This window comes from Oncorhynchus tshawytscha, linkage group LG05 (assembly GCF_018296145.1).
Source record: "Oncorhynchus tshawytscha isolate Ot180627B linkage group LG05, Otsh_v2.0, whole genome shotgun sequence".
NCBI lineage: Eukaryota > Metazoa > Chordata > Actinopteri > Salmoniformes > Salmonidae > Oncorhynchus > Oncorhynchus tshawytscha.
The window spans coordinates 35,286,393-35,305,849 of NC_056433.1; the positions used below are offsets into that span (position 1 = coordinate 35,286,393).

General features: G+C 42.9%; 1 protein-coding gene across 1 annotated transcript in view; it reads left to right on the forward strand.

Moving 5' to 3' along the window:
* Positions 1-19,457, forward strand: part of LOC112250546 (MAM domain-containing glycosylphosphatidylinositol anchor protein 2) — a 330,034-nt gene that overhangs the window by 295,114 nt on the left and 15,463 nt on the right. The window contains exon 14 of the mRNA XM_024420793.2: positions 151-306. Coding sequence (XP_024276561.1) covers positions 151-306 — 156 coding nt within the window. The remainder of the gene's footprint in view (positions 1-150; positions 307-19,457) is intronic.

The following is a 19,457-nucleotide window of genomic DNA, read 5'->3' on the forward strand; positions in this document are numbered from 1 at the left end:
ACTATAACAGTGTTTCTCTGTCTGTGTTTCATGAGAGTTACTGCAGCGTTCATCTAAGACTTAAAAACCATAGACATATGTTGAGGTTCTAGTATTTATATTTCTATGATGACTACAGCAGTGGGTTTTTTTTGTTGTCCCGTGCTTCAGGAGAGTTCCACTGCAGCTTCGAAGAGGAGCCCATCTGCATGTTCACGCAGGACAAGAATGACGACTTTGATTGGACGAGACACAGTGCAGCCACCCGTGACACCAAGTACACGCCCAACACTGGGCCTAGCGACGACCGCAGCGGATCCAAACAGGGTGAGCCAACCAGGAAGGAAGACACAGCTATGTATTTTTTTGATGTCATTGGGATCTTAGGTGCACTGTGTTTGGGAAACTTCAATGCAACAAAGAAGGTCATAAGGTAATTGTTTTGCCCCACATTTAGCTACATTAGCCAGCTTAACTAGCGAGAGTTATTTACACTTATTTGCAAATGGTCAGCGTATTGGAACGGTTGTCTTTCTATGTGATCTTTTAGAAATCTTATTTTAGTCTTGACCCTGATAGTCCACTCAGCACAGATGCTGTACTCACAACCCACTACACATGGGTCAATATCAACACAATGGAACATGCAACAAGCAACCTTCAGCACTCTCATTTTCATGGTACTCATCACTCTCTCTTTCTCTCAGTCTCTCTCTCTCTCTATGTAACATACAGCAGTTTACAATGTAAACACAGGCAAATTGTTTGAATATAGCACACATAGATGTTCTTGGAAGAGCAGAAAAAAGACTAACTACAAGACAACACATGTATGTATCTTTCTTTAGAATAGTTTCTGTGAGTGGCTGCTTCACAAAAACTGAGAGAACAAAAAGAGATTGGAAGAAAGAACAAATAAATTAATAAAAGGCCTCCCACTGGTGATAGTGAAGGACAGATTGAGTCTAATAATGTAATTTAGAATTAGGAAGTCATTTACTGCTGGCACGGCCAATCAAGGATGACCTGAAGGAGAACCACACACACACACCGGTCAACCATGGTGACTCAATCTCTCTGACACTAGACACACGTCACACTACTCAGTCACACACACACACACTGTGAGGAATTGTGCTAGTTGACCTGAGTGTGTCAGTCCTGAGGGAGAGTGAGCAGTAATCTAGTCTTTATTGGAATGCAGCAGAGGCAGTAGACAGCTCTAGGAGCAACAGCAGCTGAAGTTGCAAATAATGTATTGGCTTTAATCACTCTAATGGGATAAAACTGTCCGGCATTTCATTACCAGCCCACCATTCCTAAGGGGCTGCAATTATCTGATGTCAAATTCAACAGAAGAAGAAATTCTATTTGATTTTGACTGGAGGGTGGGAAAGTTTGTTCTCCGTCCAAGCTACATTCCCCTGCCCCAAAGTGGGACTGTAGATGGGCTCTGGAATGAGACTTGCACCGTGTGAGGTTAGTTTCACTGCTGATTCTCCTACGTTGAGACATGACCATCTCGTCTGTCCTCTCTGCCCTCTGGTTTGTGTCTGGTTAATCTTACTACAGAGAAAATAGGTCTTTAGTGGAAATGTTCTTTCAGTACTAGCTGCATGGATGTCACATTGTTTTTTCATTAAGGATTGAAGGATATTGAGGGCTTGTTACATTATAACAATCATATTTAATATACTTTTTAAGGGGGTTTACAGCAAGAAAGAAATATGGGAACATGGTATGTGATCTGTCAATTCAATAATATGCATTCCAATAAACCCAGCACAAACCATTTTCTCAACGCAAATAATATGCTTCAGAAATAATAAGAATAACCCCCCCACGAATAATATATTTTCAATGTTCCATAATCCTCATCAATGACCCAGTAACCTTAAATGACCTTTTAGTTTTGGTTAAGGCTACCCACGTTTAGTCGAGACGCACCCCAAAACTGGAATGAAAAGTCTCTTCTTTCTTTTCCCTTTTTCAATTCATTTTAGCTGATTCAGTTCAGTTTACAGTCTTTGCACATTCAAATAATATTTCCCCCGTAAAAGAAAAGGTAAGTCGTCCATGGAGGATCTCCAAAAACGATAAGGAAAAACTGATCTCATGGTGTCTTGAAGGCACCGCCGCGCTCATGAAACTTTCTCCGCTATCCATTTAGAAAATCCACAAGAAGGAAATCATCTTGACAGGTCAGGAACATGATCACAGTACATCTAAAGCAAGGCAGGCGACAGTATTTTTCCATATCTTTGAAACTGGCACCCCAGAGTTTCACCCCGGCCATGTCTGAAATCTGGCTTGCCTACTACTTACTTAAACTGCATACTGTTTATTGAAAAGTATGAAGTATGCAGTATGCCACGACGTACAAGACAACTGAGCACTCAGAAACAAAACAAGCCTGTAAAACGTATATAGGTTAAGAACATTTTTGAAAGATCACAGTTTGAAATAAAGAAAGAGAAAGTCAGTTGTACAACTGAATACCTTCAACTGAAATGTTTTCTTTCGCATTTAACCCAACCCCTCTGAATCAGAGAGGTGCGGGGGGCTGCATTAATCAACGTCCAAACACAATCCTCTGCATCAGTTTACTAAGAACAGGCAACAAACTGGGCGGTTGTTAGAGCCAGGAAAGGGTGCTTGACAATTTTTAGGCTGTTTTGTTTCCTTCCACGCCTGTGTACACACCCTCCTTTAGATGTATCAAAAAGGGCTGGCAATACAGTCTGCTACCCTTCTCAATAGTTTCCCATCAAGGTTATCTATACCTAGTGGCTTATTAGAACAATAGTTTCCCATCAAGGTTATCTATACCTAGTGGCTTATTAGAACAATAGTTTCCCATCAAGGTTATCTATACCTAGTGGCTTATTAGAACAATAGTTTCCCATCAAGGTTATATATACCTAGTGGCTTATTAGAACAATAGTTTCCCATCAAGGTTATCTATACCTAGTGGCTTATTAGAACAATAGTTTCCCATCAAGGTTATCTATACCTAGTGGCTTATTAGAACAATAGTTTCCCATCAAGGTTATCTATACCTAGTGGCTTATTAGAACAATAGTTTCCCATCAAGATTATCTATACCTAGTGGCTTATTAGAACAATCATTTCCCATCAAGGTTATCTATACCTAGTGGCTTATTAGAACAATAGTTTCCCATCAAGGTTATCTATACCTTGTGGCTTATTAGAACAATAGTTTTTCCACCTCTCCCTCATGAAATTGACCAAATTTAAAACATAAATCCTTCTCTTTCATTATTAGATTTTATACAAAAATATGATGGTTCACTGTTCAATGTTGTCATTCACTTCTGAGTTTTTCCATTTTACTAGTGAAATAGTTCTTGAAATTATTGCCAATATCAAACGGTTTTGTTATAAAGGTGCAATGTTCCAATGCTCTCTGGCAGATTTCTTAACTGGGATAAATTCTTCCCACATCTGGTGCACAGCTTCAGAGAAGTCCTCGTTGAGGAAGATGTTGGTTCCTCTCAAGTTCTTGGCTCTCTCCAGAACAGCCATCTTGCCCTTAACCCTTAGTAACTTGACCACTGTCGGCCTGGGTCTGTCACCTAGTCTGGTTACATGTTTTCCAGACCTGTTGCTTGAGCTCCACCTCAATCTTCATATAGATTTATTTCCAGCTTTTCAGTGATAATTTTTTCTTACATTCTCCTCAGACTCGGCCCAATTCTCATGTGAAGACTCTGGTATGCTATCCACAACAATGTTATTCCTCCTGGATTGTCCCTAGATAGTTTGTTTTCCCAGTCATTGGTAGTAATGATTCAACGAGAGTGCTGATGTCATCTTGAGAGGACTTACAGTTAGTTGTACTCTTGCTGCAAGTTTCTTTCAGGACATCCACCTCTCCCTGGGTAAACTGTATACTGTTCTTAAGGTCCTGGACCTCTCTGCTCAGATCGTCCATTCTCTTGTTAGTGGGATTCATCCGAATTTAGACAAAGCTCTTGAAGCTATTTTTCCAGTTGTTGTAACAACTGCTTGTAGATCCCTTTTTGATCATTTAAAAGATCCTTCCCCTGTGATAGAGGAACACCGTCCTCTCCATGACTCCCACCTTTGGCTTTGGATGCCATGGCAGCAATGTAGGCTAACGCTGGTACTCCACACCCTTCCAGACATGGCAGGTTCCAGAACAGATTTAAACAGCAACAAACAGCAGGGTTTTAGACAGCCACAAGCCCAGTAAAATCTACGGTCCCAGCCACAAAGGGATCTTTCCTCATTATTGCTGGGCTGCAGAGTGGCGACCTCTACTGGTTGACCTAGCCAACTATAACTAGGCTACTCATGACGATGTATTGCTTTTTTGCTTTTTAATCACTTTGAGATTATGAAAAGCATCATAGTAATTAAATCCATTATAGTTTTTTTTAACAAATATGGTTTACTTAGTTTTGTATAACAAATATCTCTGACGAAAGCCAAGAGGCCGACACATAAGCTTCAATAAAAAATATAGATACTAGCAAGAGCGGTGTGCAGGTTTATTTTTTCTATTTGTTATCGTGCACCTGCAAGAAGATGGCTCAGGTGTGCGAGTGCATTTTTTTTATGTTGACATTTTGAAAGTAAAACACACCAACAGTAGATGTACCGATATCCATTTTTTTATTAGTATTACAAACAAGAAACCCTTTTCAATGAGAACAGAAATCCACTTTGGGTTTTTTTAAAAAGTACCTAACCAAAAACAGTACAAAATGAATAAATAATAGCTACACTGAAGGAATATATAAACACAACACATTTCAAAGCTTATCTGTCAGTGAGCATTTCTCATTTGCCAAGATAATCCATCCCCTGACAGGTATGCCATATCCAGAAGCTGTTTAAACAGCATGATCATTACACAGGTGCACCCAGTGCTGAGGACAATAAAAGTCCACTCTAAAATATGCAGTTTTGTCACGCAGCACAATGACACAGATGTCTGATCTTTCAAAACAATGGTGGCGTCGTCAGCCAATTGTGAACATTTTATATTTTTGTCTTGTATCTGAATACCCCTAAAACTATCCTTATTTATATGAAGTGCCATAACTTGTGTGATGAATAAAAATAAGAAAGGAGAAATTGGGCATCCTTGTTTAATTCCATGTCTAATGTCAAATCTTTGAAGATCCATAAGATAATTTAACAGAGCTGTTACTATTATTGTAAAGTGTCTTAATTACACTTTGAAAATATTGACCAAAACCAAAAAAATCAAAGAGTCTCAAAAAGAAAATAATGTTCAACTGTATCAAATGCCTTGTGAAAGTCTACAAATAAAATAAAGCTATCTTCCATAACGTGCTCAATATAGTCTGTCAAGTCCAATACTAGTCGAATATTATTACATATATGTCTGCCCTTCATAAAACCAGACTGGCTATCGTCAATGATTTGGTCAATACCTTTTTTAAGTCTTTCTGCAAAGATGGATGCAAGTAGCTTTCCATCATTGTTCATTAATGTGATTGGTCTCCAATTTTCTAACATCATAGAATCTTTGTTTGGTTTGGGTATTACATAAATTAGGCCCAGTGTCATAGAAACAGGCAGGACCCATAAATCAATTGCCTCCTTAAAAACATTAAATATAAATTAAATAATATCCTCCTGAAAATACATATAGAATTCACTGATAATGCCAACATTTGCTGGAGATTTGTTCTCTTTTAACTTGCTGATACATTTTTTTATTTCATTAATAGAAATAATTTCATCACAAGACTTTCGGAAGTCTTCATCTATGAATTTTGCATAGTCTTTGACAGAGTCTAGAAAGGCAGATATGTCATTAGTAGGACAGGCATTACTGGTATAAAGGTTACCATAGAATTCTGAAACATTATTTTGAAATATCTTTGGGGTTTTCATTTTCTTTGCCATCTACAGTGGGGCAAAAAAGTATTTAGTCAGCCACAAATTGTGCAAGTTCTCCCACTTAAAAAGATGAGAGAGGCCTGTAATTTTCATCATAGGTACACTTCAACTATGACAGACAAAATGAGAAAAAAAATCCAGAAAATCACATTGTAGGATTTTTTATGAATTTATTTGCAAATTATGGTGGAAAATAAGTACTTGGTCAATAACAAAAGTTTATCTCAATACTTTGTTATATACCCTTTGTTGGCAATGACAGAGGTCAAACGTTTTCTGTAAGTCTTCACAAGGTTTTCACACACTGTTGCTGGTATTTTGGCCCATTCCTCCATGCAGATCTCCTCTAGAGCAGTGATGTTTTGGGGCTGTTGCTGTGCAACATGGACTTTCAACTCCCTCCAAAGATTTTCTATGGGGTTGAGATCTGGAGACTGGCTAGGCTCACGATACATGGCCCCATTCATTCTTTCCTTTACACGGATCAGTCGTCCTGGTCCCTTTGCAGAAAAACAGCCCCAAAGCATGATGTTTCCACACCCATGCTTCACAGTAGGTATGGTGTTCTTTGGATGCAACTCAGCATTCTTTGTCCTCAAAACACAACGAGTTGAGTTTTTACCAAAAAGTTCCACTTTGGTTTCATCTGACCATATGACATTCTCCCAATCTTCTTCTGGATCATCCAAATGCTCTCTAGCAAACTTCAGACGGCCCTGGACATGTACTGGCTTAAGCAGGGGGACACGTCTGGCACTGCAGGATTTGAGTCCCTGGCGGTGTAGTGTGTTACTGATGGTAGGCTTTGTTACTTTGGTCCCAGCTCTCTGCAGGCCATTCACTAGGTCCCCCCATGTGATTCTGGGATTTTTGCTCACCGTTCTTGTGATCATTTTGACCCCACGGGGTGAGATCTTGCGTGGAGCCCCAGATCGAGGGAGATTATCAGTGGTCTTGTATGTCTTCCATTTCCTAATAATTGCTCCCACAGTTGATTTCTTCAAACCAAGCTGCTTACCTATTGCAGATTCAGTCTTCCCAGCCTGGTGCAGGTCTACAATTTTGTTTCTGGTGTCCTTTGACAGCTCTTTGGTCTTGGCCATAGTGGAGTGTGACTGTTTGAGGTTGTGGACAGGTGTCTTTTATACTGATAACAAGTTCAAACAGGTGCCATTAATACAGGTAATGAGTGGAGGACAGAGGAGCCTCTTAAAGAAGAACTTACAGGTCTGTGAGAGCCAGAAATCGTGCTACCATAATTTGCAAATAAATTCATTAAAAATCCTACAATGTGATTTTCTGGATTTTTTTTTCTCATTTTGTCTGTCATAGTTGAAGTGTACCTATGATGAAAATTACAGGCCTCTCTCATCTTTTTAAGTGGGAGAACTTGCACAATTGGTGGCTGACTAAATATGCCCCACTGTTTATTGAGCTTATGAATAGATGTAAATTCAGAATTTCTTCTTTCTAAATTGTGAAAGTATTTTCTTTTTTTCCCCTTCCTCCAACCATCTCCATCTTGATCTTACAAATGTCCCTTTTGCTCTTTCTTCATACATTCGGTCCATTTCTAGTTGTAAAGGGAATAACTGAGCCTTTCCTTCTTCATCAAGGTCCTCCATAGAGATTAGAGAAAGTATTTCCTTAACATGTTTATCTTCCCTCAATCTTTTAAGTTCAGCAATTTATTTTCCTCTCTTCGTGGCTGTTTGTCTTATTTCATACTTCATTAATTCCCAATATATCCCGTAAGACTTAAATAGTTGGGCTTTCCTCCAATTGTCTTGTATAATATCTTTGGCATCCATCTTGAAATTATCATCTTCCAACAGTCTACTATTGAGTTTCTAATAACTCCGATTCGGTTTAACTTCAGATCCATTAATATTTAAAGATAACAATATAACTTCATGATCAGTAAGAATTGATGGTTCAATTGATACCTTCACAACAGAATTATCTACTGAATTAGAAATCAACCAGATGTCAATTCTTGACTGTCTGGACATGTCCTTGTTACTCCAAGTGAATTCCTTTTTATCAGGATGTTTAGATCTCCAAATATCAACTAATCCAAAGCCAAGACATTGGTTATTAAACTCAGGATTAACTCTGCTGGATCTGTTAGGAGGGGGATATCTCTCAATCATCACATTAGATACAGAATTAAAATCTCCAAATAAGATCATTTCGATATCCTGAAATACACCTATAATTCCATTAATTTCTTCTTCAAATTCTTGAAGTAATATCCTGTTGTTTTGTTTGTTGTTGGATGCATAAATATTCCCTAATAAAAACATTTCACTGTTGAAATGTACTATTTAAAATGAACCAACGTCCAGAGTGGTGAGTCTTGCTATTGATGACCTTCCCTTTAAATGCACCTCTTAAAACTGCTACACCTGCAGAGTGGTTGTGGTTGTGGTTGCCAGTGGTCTTTTCTTTGTGGGTTTTTGTCTTATACGGTCTACACAGTCTAGTGCATTTTAGAGTTGAAGAGCACTAACTACAGATACACATGCTTGGTAGAGCATCTCAAAGACCAAATTCAATATAGAATCAGTCTGAGGAGGTGAGAAACAGATTGTTTTACTAGTGTAACATGTGGCGATGAGAATTCTATTGTCCCCATCAGGAGCCCAGGCCTTTGTCATAGATGGTAGAGTTCTCATCTCTGGGCTATGCATTCTGCTGAAGCACTTCTTTCTCTCTACATCCATTGGCTACATTGGTGACCAGGGTGGGATCCTTCCGATACACCTATGGGGCCTGGGCACACAAATGCTCCTAGAGGAGGGGAATACAGAAGCATGTGTTGATGACAGTTCTACTGCCTCCATTAGAGGCTCAAGCTTTTGGCATAGATGGTAAAGCGCTCATTTCCGGATTGCAGCGTTGTGTGATTGTGCCCCCCACGGCACCTCTTTCTCTATATACATAGATTAGTAGGTTACACTATATTTAGACACTTGAAATACTTCCTGTGACACCTTTTTGATATTTGTCTCCATACTCAATAAATGGTGAAACGCTAAATGTGATGGTGTTCTTTGTTCAAATGTACAGTATGCATGAAACGTATATTATGGAAAACATGCTTCACACTCAGCCATAGCTCGTAGTAGAATAATGGATTGGCAAGAATTTGGCACTGTCAAATTTTCGAAGGTTAGTAGGAAAGTTTGGCTCGTCTTTTAAACCTCTTAAATATATTCACTGAAAATGTAGTATTTGAAACGTAAAACATTCATTTCCCAATTGCTTGTTCTATAATCCTGCAGACTCTTTATCATTCTCCATACCTTTATATTCCAATGCATCCAACGTTATGCAGGCCCACCATGGTATTGGGCAGCTACTGACATTTGAGAACTCATCTGGTTTACAAAACAAACTCAAGCCATCTTATTGCAGAGCATATTGTATACATTTTGCCCAGCTGTTTTTAGAGAAGGTTACATTTCTAGGTAATGGTTTTCTTCTATCTCCTCCTCTGACGAAGAGGTGTAGCAAGGATCGGACCAAAATGCAGCGTGATTGTTATTCATGATTTTTTAATGAAGATAACTATACATGAAGAAACTAACAAAAAACAATAAATGTGAGAAAACCTAAACAGCCTATTTTTTTTTTTTTATAAAAAATTATTTATTACCTTCTATTACCATTCATTCTTTACAACTCATAATTTTCATACATACTCCAACAATGGTATTTTAATTTAACTAAACAAAACAAAAACCCCAAACAAAACCTCAGGGGAGCATCTTCCCTCCCCGTCACCCTACAAACTACCTTTCCCTATCTCCCCGTCCCTAATCTATCCCCTTACAAATCTAAATGACACCCAGCCTTAAACCCCCCTTCCACCTCTCCCGAGCAGCATGCTGCCCCCACTTCCTCTCCTCCCTCTTCATCCTCCCCCTCAAATCTCCTTCCACCCTCCTCACTATCCCTCCCACCCCCAATCTCTCCCTGTCTTCACCATGTTCTGCCTGGCTTCCCACAGCCCCCGTTTAAAGAGACTCATGAGAAGCCAGAGCAGAAACCTGTCCCTATCCGTCCCTCTCGCTCTCCCTACACCTCTCTCTAACCTGGCCCACGTCAATACAAAATCCCCCTTACCAAACCTAACAACACCCGTGCCCTAGCCCATACTACTCCGGCAAAGGCACAGTCCCAAAAGACATGGCGCACAGTCTCCTCCCTGCCACAAGAGGATCTTGGACAGGTGGGGATTGCACCAAACTATACCGCTACATGATGGAACGTACCGGCAAGCACTTATGGAGGCTCAACCAATTCAGGTCCTTGAGCCTGTTGTCCAGACCCCGCGCCTGCACTCCCTCCCAGACCACTTCCGAGATGCCCACTACAGGCGCCGGACTCCCTGCCTCTCTGACCTCCTCGTACAGGTGCCTGTGATCTAAACCTACTCGGGCAACTTCAACCTCAGGGTGCGCACGCAGCCACTTGGCCGCATGACCAAAGTGCCACGGCAGCTGTTCCGCCCGAGGACCCGTGTTAGACCACACCATTAAGCTTCTCGCCTGATACGAGAAGAACACCCGCAGGAGGTAACCGGACGGGTGTATCACTGGATGAGCAAGCTCCGTTAACAAGAAAGAAACAAAATTGCGTCCAGCTTGAGGGGGAAATGTGGTACCCCCTACCTCCCTCCCGATGGGACAGAGCATGCGTGCCCTGGCGACCCACTCGCACCTGCCACTCCACATGAACTGAAACACAAGCCTCACTAGAGGCCTCCTCAGACAAGCCGGCAATGGGTAGATGTACGCCAAATACAAAAGAGACGGCAACACATCCACCTTTAGGACCAGGACTTTGCCCATAAAAGACAAATACCTAGCCTTCCACATTGCTAGCTTCCTCTGTACCACTGCGATACGCATGTTCCAGTTTAGCGTCGCTGAGCCGGAGGTCTCAAAATGGACCCCGAGAATCCTCAGGGCCCCCTCACAGAGAGATAACCCCCCAGGCACATCCGTTCTACCGCGCCATCTAGCGAAAAACTTGACGGAAGACTTTGCATGGTTCAGAACCGCTCCCGACGCTCGGGTGAAATCCCCAAAGATGGCAAGGGACCTTGTCAGGCACGAGTCCTTGCACAGCAGCAAGGAAGTGTCGTCAGCGTACTGCGTCATCTTAACACGCAGCCCACCACTTCCAGGGATCAACAAGCCTTCCACCCCTGTGTCTGCCCTAATGGCAGCCCCCAGAGGCTCCATGTACAGAACGAAGAGGAGAGCCGAGAGTGGGCACCCCTGCCTGACCCCAGACGAGAGGTCAAAAACGTCACCCAAGTGACTATTTACACTAACTCGGCACCCCGCTCCGACATATCATGTACGAATCCATCCTATGAACTTCTCCCCAAATCCTAATCGACCTAACACTCTGAATAAAAAGGATCTATTCACGCGATCAAAGGCTTTCGCCTGATCTAGCGCTGCTACCATTAAAGGCAGTCCTCTATCTTCAACCCAAGCGATGGAGTCCCTGATTAACTGTAGGTTCCATCTAATAGAGCGGCCCTCTACCCCGCACGTCTGATCCTCATGGACGACGTAGGGAAGGGCTGTGCGCAACCGGTCTACTAAAACCTTTGCAAGTAGCTTGTAATCTACACACAGCATGGTCAACGGCCGCCAGTTGCCAAGGTCTGTTACTTCCCCCTTCTTATATAAAAGTGACAGCACACCAACAGCCATTGATCCCACCCTGGACCCCCGTCTCAAGGATGGCCTTCAAGACTTCGAGGACCACTGGTCCAAGTATACCCCAAAACTTGAGATAAAACTCAGCTGGCAGCCCATCCATCCCAGGCACCTTCCCTTTTCCCATCCTCCTAAGAGCGCTCTCAACCTCTTCTAGTGAAATCTGGGCCTCCATCACTTCTCTAATGTCCTCCGGCAACCGCCTGGACAAGTGTTCTAAAAACACATTTCCCTGCTCTACATCTATTTCCCTTTCCTTAAATAAACCTTGGAAATGATCAGTTGTCACCCTGACCATATCCTCTGGTTCTCTAACTATACTACCATTTTCTTCCCTAACGCCATGCATTACCTTCCTACTCTGTCTGGCCCTAACCGACTTAAAGAACATAGCGGAACGAGTCTCATTGTGTTCTAGAAAGCCACTATGCGCACGCTCCAGGAAAGCTCGAGCCTTCCGCTCCTGCAACTCCCTGAGCTGCGCCTTTAGGGTAGCGGATCTCTCCCAGTCAAACGACCCGCCGAGGTTGCCTGCCTCGTACTCGAGTTCAATTAACCTTTGGATACGATCCACCTCCCTCCTCTCCTCCCTTTTTTTCCTCTTGCAATACCCTATTATAAAAGCCCTAATCCTCACCTTAACTAATTCCCACCACTCTAACACCCCTCGCACATGGACCGGAGGCCTTCAAGCCTCCAAAAGAAACCATAAAACCCGTCAACAAAAGCCTGCTCCTCCAGCACATCCCGATCTAACTTCCAGTACCCCCTACCAAAGAGGCAGACTGGCGACCCCACCTGCAGGAGCACCCCGTCGTGATCCGAAAAGAAAACAGGCAACAGCCGCCCAGACAACTTACCCAAAGACCTGGGTACAAAAATATAGTCGAGCCTCCGCTCAACCCCCCTGGAGTTGCACCATGTAGGACCGGCCATTTTCGGAGTAGTGTGCAGACCACCATCAACCAGACCATGGCAAGCCATTAGCCTGGTGATGGCGCCTGCACTGCTATCCCCCCCTATTCCTAAATCTGTATTAGACAGTCCACCATCTCCCTCCTGTCTGCCACCACCTGTGGCCCATACACCACCACTAATCTAAATTTACAATCCCTTATCGTGACATCCACCCCTATAACCCTCCCCTGCATTACCACAAAAGAATCCTCCACTTTTACCTCCCTGTGCCCACACAAAATCCCTACCCCCGATGAGTGCACCCCCCCAATACCCCAAACCGACTCCCCCTTGTCCCACTCCCTCTTAAACCTACTAACATCCCCTCCATCCCTCAGGTGAACCTCCTGTAAAAAACAAAAATCAAACCCCACACCCTCCAAATAACTCAAAACCGCCCTCCTCTTAACAAAATCCCTTAAACCCCTTACATTTAAACTAACAAAAGTAAAATTAGACCCCATGAAATAAAAAAATAAAAACATGTAATACACTCAAATTCTAAACCCAGACAGAAAAAAAACAAAAACAGGAGACTCACCCGATGCTCCCCTGCTCCATATCTACCGGTGAGAACACCATCCGTACTCCCGACATCCCCCTCTTCCTCCATCTCACCAACCCAGGATGCAGGAATAGTGTTTGTCGGTGCCCTGCACCCTGGGTCTACCCCCACACTCCTCCCCTCCCCAGTGCTGCAGCTGGTTTGGAAAAAAATCGGGAGGCTGAGTCCCCAAACAAAAAACTCCCCACCTCCTCCTGTACCCAGTCCTGAGTCTTGTTAGGTGTGTCCCCACCCAACAGAAGTTGAGGGCCTGGGGAAACCAGCAGCAACCCAGAGGTTTCTCCCACCCCCATCACTCTCTTGGCCATCCCCTCCCTCTCACTGTCGGCCAATCGCACCCTCCTCTTCATTCTCTTCTTTGGTGATGGCGGCAGTGGAGAGAAACCACCCTCCCCCTGCCAGCTCCTCCACCATACCCCTCATCTCTTCCACCAGGGCACTTTCCCCCCAGTCCACTTGCTCTTCCACCGTCTCCTTCTCCAACACTCCTCCCTCGCTTTCTTCTCTCTCATGCTCCTCCACTCGGTTGCTTTCTTCCGCCGCTTTTCCCATGCCTTCTGTTTCCTTCTCTCTTCCATCCGCCGCTTCTTGCTCCTCCTCCTTCCTTGCAGCCTTCCCCTCTGGACCTGTACTCTGGTCATGAGGCGTGCTTCCTTCCCCTCCTCTTCTTCCCCCATCCCCCGCTCCTGCTCCCCCCCAGCCGCAGACGCATATGATCTCTGACGAGCCAGGCACCCCCTCCACAGGTGTGCTGACCCGTGGCACGCCTTAGGCTTGTCACAATCCCTCGTCTCGTGTTCCTCAGAACCACAAAATCTGCATTTTCTTGTGCTTCACGAAGCGAATATGTGGCCGTAGGCCATACAGCGCCTGCAAAATGGGGGCTGACGTGCATAAAACAACGTCCCCCTGTCAGCCCCTAGGGAGAACATAGCAGGAGGATGGAGGTAGCCACCATGTCCCTTTGGGTCCTCCCTGAGGAGGGCCTGGAAGCCTCTCCTCCCATTCCAAAACCCAAGGGAGTCTTTGAGGTGCCTTGCTGAGGAGACGTTATCCATGTATCTCCCCAGAAAGGCCCTCACCTCTTCGTCCTTATTAACGTATGGGTTGTAAATGTTGACAGTTACAACCCTAAAGTTGTTCTTCGCCAGGCTTGTTATTTCAGTGGCTCATCGGCCTCTCACCTCCCACTGCTCTTGCCCTTCTCAGGATATCATCGTGTTTCTCCTCTGTATATAGTGCCACGTCGTATGCTCCCTCCAACGAGTTGCCTTGGAAACAAAACACGTCCTTCACCGTCAGCTTTAGAATCCCCATCAATATTATCCTTCCAAAAGTTTCCCGTCCTAAAGGCTCCAACTCCTTTTCCTTCCAAGCAAACCAAATCGTGTTGGCCAGCCCAATCCCAGGGACCGACCGTGTTGATGGATTTAGCACCATCTCCGCAAGGAGAATGGCGCTCGTTCTCTTCTCTTCTCTTCTCTTCCAAAACAAGGAAAAAAGAAAAACCAAAGTGACTGAGCCTATCTGGTGCAAACAAACACAGAGACAGGAACAATCACCCACGAAACACTCAAAGAATATGGCTGCCTAAATATGGTTCCCAATCAGAGACAACGATAAACACCTGCCTCTGATTGAGAACCATTCCAGACAGCCATAAACTATGCTAGATACCCTTACTATAATACAAACCCAATACCTAACAAAAACCCCAAGACAAAACACACCACATACAAAACCCATGTCACACCCCGGCCTGACCAAATTAATAAAGAAAACACAAAATACTAAGACCAGGGCGTGACAGTGTAGGATATGCTGTGTTGGCTAATATGCCTATTCTATGCAAAGTATTTGATTTCATGTTTCTTTAAGCCTGCAACTAGTTACTTGAAATTAGTCATATAATCATTCCAAAACATGATTCAAAAATGTAATTCAGCAGGCAAATTTACGTTTACAGTAGCTGGCTAGGATAGTCAACCCGTAACATTGGCTATCATTCAATAAATTGCCTAAGTGGTCAACAGAGTTACCTCTTCATGTGATCAATACAATTTGTATTGCATGCTGCAAATTTCAAGTGCACTCAAAAACAGATATTTATCTTATTTCAGTCTTTGGGAGCTCATCACACAAATACAGAAATCAGCTTGAGTTTTAATAAGAGCAGACAGAGTGTTGAAATGTACTTTTTATGATAATGTGCCATAATGTGAAGAATTGAATGTGCCAACATTTTTATAGTCATCATAAGAATCATAAGAAAAATCAGCACCTCCCTTGAAGGGGATTGATTCGGCCCACCACCTAATACTGTAAGACGTTCTATTTTTGCATACAGACAATGTGTCATGTGAAATTGCATTGTTACCCGCTATTCGTTGCATCCCCATATCTAATTAATCAGCTTTTGTCAAAACCGAAATGAGTATGACATCTGGTCATTTTTAGTATACTCGATTTTCAAAATGTCACATACCCATACTTGTGAAAGCTTTATAGTATTCAGACATGGCATCTCAATTATACTCCTCGCGTCTTCTCTCCTTCTCGAAACCCATTGGAGGAGAAGGTCAGAGGGGAGGGACCTCTGGCTTTCTCATCCAATTGGTTTTGAGAAGGAGGTGAGGAGAGAGGAGTATGCAATTGAGATGATCCCTTTCTCTCCCAGATAGGCTATAACAAACACACCTCTCCCCACCTGTTCGCCACTTCCTTCATTCCTACATTCTTGGGCACTCTTTTTAGTCCACAATAGAGAGCAATAGTAATGACGTCTTTTTGTAGGCACTAACTCTGCCATGGCTCGTTGGTCAAAGACGTTGGGGAAATGAATAGGTTTTGTGGAGGGTTTTTAGATAAACGCTGAATATAAAGTCTGTGGTAAACACAGGCTTAGGGTATCTTATATGTTTTGTTCTATGAGATAGTCTTCATCAGCCAATGTCACTTTTGGATCATTTGTAAGCATTTATGTAATAAAAAGAAGCACATAAAGGCTTTATAAGACATACAGGTAATGTTAACTGACGGATATTATCTCATAGATCAAAATGTATAAGATTTCCTAAGCCTGTGTTAACCTCAGATCTAATTTTCAGTGGTTTATCCCTCGAAAATAAATTTCCCCATTTATTTCCCCCATAGGAATGGCTGAACAAACCAGAGGTAACCCATTTCTGTTTTTCAGGGATATCCTAAACAGACCGAAACCGTTTGTGCATATATTATGGTCCTTTTCATCTTTGTGAAGGTTTTTTTGGGCTGTTCGTACACAGAACATTTTTTCTCGAGGCAAGACGGATTCTTCAATGAAGTGTTTGTTGCCATTCAACGATAGACGACTCATTTTTTCCACTTGAGAAATACTCCACTAAACATCTTAGTTAGATGTGAAATTGCGCAACTAAGATCTCCTCTGCAAAAACTATTCTGATTATATCGTTGAATGACAAATAATGGCTATGACGTCTCAAGATGGACAAATAGTATGCGAGCACACTCATTCGGCTAGGCGCCAGTTGAACCGAAGCCAGTGGAAGCCTTTAGATTAACATATACCCACCCTGTTTTCTGTCCCACTGGGCCAAGATAATACTATGCTACAGACTCCAAATACACTGACAGAGATGCCAAAATACGCTTGTAGGGAGCGACTGTGTTGGCTGGATACAAGGTTGTCTTTTATGTGGTGAAGGTCCACTGAGTGAGCTTCATTGAGGACACCTGCTGTCGGGTGTGGAGTTATTAGGGAAAGGGTGTTGAAAATGATTGACTTGTCTGAACATAGACAGAGATATAATGTGTGGCTTTAGTTCACCAACAAACAGGCATGCTTACTGTACATTAGCTTGGTGAATGGGACCTACCTACATGCAGGGTTACATAAGTGTAGTCAATTTTAATTGGTTTAAGGCAGAACAAATGTGATTGGTTTCTAAAAGTTCAATGGGCAAAGTTTGCCAGATGCACAACTTTTGAAAACATGTTTTGAACTGAGAATCTTGTAAATAAAACATTTTGAAATCATTATTGTGTTACAGTAGTCAGACAAACGTGACAATATCGCTAGGATACAACTGGTCTCCTGTCTTGAAGCAAATAGTAAAATGTAGCAAGCTAGCAGCAAAATGCTAAGCTAATCAGCGCAAGCTTGCTAGCTAAGCATTTAGAAACCTCTTAGCTACTAATGTTAAATTAATACATAGAGCTAGCTAGCTAGGTGTTGAACATATAAGTAAGTAATTTGCTTTATTGAAATGTTAAGTTGAATAAGCCATATGAACTTTAAAAAATGGGGATGACAAATATGCTGCCCCAGGGGCACCGGCAACGTATGAAGCTAAGCTAAACAGAGCTAGTTGGTTAGCAGATAGCTAACTCTTAATGTTGAGTCATAGAATAGAACTAGCTGTCACGTTCTGACCTTAGTTCCTTTGTTTTGTCTTTGTTTTAGTATGGTCAGGGCGTGATTTGGGGTGGGCAGTCTGTTTGTTTTTCTATGTTCGTTTTTGTGTTCGGCCTAGTATGGTTTTCAATCAGAGGCAGGTGTCGTTAGTTGTCTCTGATTGAGAATCATACTTAGGTAGCCTTTTTCCACCTGGGTTTGGTGGGTGTTTATTTCCTGTTTAGTGTTTTGTCATTCACCTTACGAGACTGTTCGTTTATTGTTTTTGTTCAGTGTTCATTTTGCTTCATTAAATTATGGACACTTACCACGCTGCGTTTTGGTCCTCTGATACTTCTCGCTACTCCTCTTCAGAAGAGGAGGACGAGATCCCTTACACTAGCTAGCTAGTTAGGCTTCAAATATACCTGTCACATGTGCTCCCTCTCCGGCCTCTAGGTCACCAGGCTGCTCATTATAGCGCACAACTGTCGCCATCTTTACACGCACCTTCCTCAGGCATTATTGTTTCTGTTCCAGTGTCATGTCTGTGCGTTGTTCGTGGTTTGTATTTTGTTGCGTTTATTTATTAAAACACTCACTCCCTCAACTTACTTCCTGACTCTCAGCGCACATCGTTACATATTAACGCCTCACCTAAGGGAAGCATTAGGGAGTGCTTTTTCGTGTCAGTGGGAATGAAGTCGGGTCCGTGAGTAGCTTCAGGCTCAGCCAGATCGCCAGGCTCCCCTGCCTCCACCGGCTCGTCAGGCTCTCATGCTTCAGCCAGATTGCCATGCTCCCCTGCCTCCGCCGGTTGGTCAGGCTCGACAGGTTCCTGCGCATCAGCAGCTAGAGCCTAACACGCCGGGGAGGGGGTACCGTTACGTATGCTCTAGGACGCCATGCTCCCGCGCCTCAGCAAAGGTGACAGGTCCCCTCCTGATCGTAATTTTGGTCGGGGGTACTGTCACGTGTGCTCCCTCTCTGGCCTCTAGGTCACCAGGCTGCTCGTTATGGCGCACACCTGCCACCATCGTTACGCGAACCAGCGTGTCATCAGACTCACCTGGACTCCATCACCTCCCTGATTACCTTCCCTACATCTGTCACTCCCTTTTGTTCCTTCTCCAGGCGTTAATTGTTTCTGTTCCAGTGTCATGTCTGTGCGTTGTTTGTATTTCTCGTTTTGTATTATGTTGTGTTTTATTTATTTGAACACTCACTCCCTGAACTTACTTCCTAACTCTCAGCGCACATCATTGCAATACCAGTAACTCAGCTCCCGCTTATTACAAATACTTAGTTGAATAAGTTACATAAACGTAAAAATTGGAATGGACTGTTAAAATGCTAAACTGAACTAGCTGGCTAAGCAGGTCTTACTAATGTTGAATCGTAAAATTGAGGTAGGTCTCAAATATGCCAGTATATGAAAAAAATAATTGGTAAGAGATGAAACTGGAATGCACTTAAATGCTGCTCCAGGGGTATTCATGTTAGTCTGGGTAAAGATAACCATAGGATATAATTTATGGTCCATGGCTTTTTGTATTACCTTGTGTGCTTGAAGTGTGCTTGAAGTCTGCTCTTGGGGCACCAAATAAAATGTCTTCCCATAGGGCAGCCTAAAGTCTGTTCTGATTGTTGTGTTTATAAAACAAATATGAACCTTTTCACGCGTACCAACAAACATGTGTGATATGTCTACAGTGGTCCCTGCAGTGTACGCTCAAACCAGTTTGATTAGAATGCCTATTTACAATTTACAGTTTCGATTGACGCAACAGTCAGCATTTGAGCTGGCCACACTTTGCACAAACACAGTCCTTACACAGTTATGTCCTGAATGTGAGCAGTTTATTTTGGATGCAATTTTCAGGGATTCACAGAAGTAACT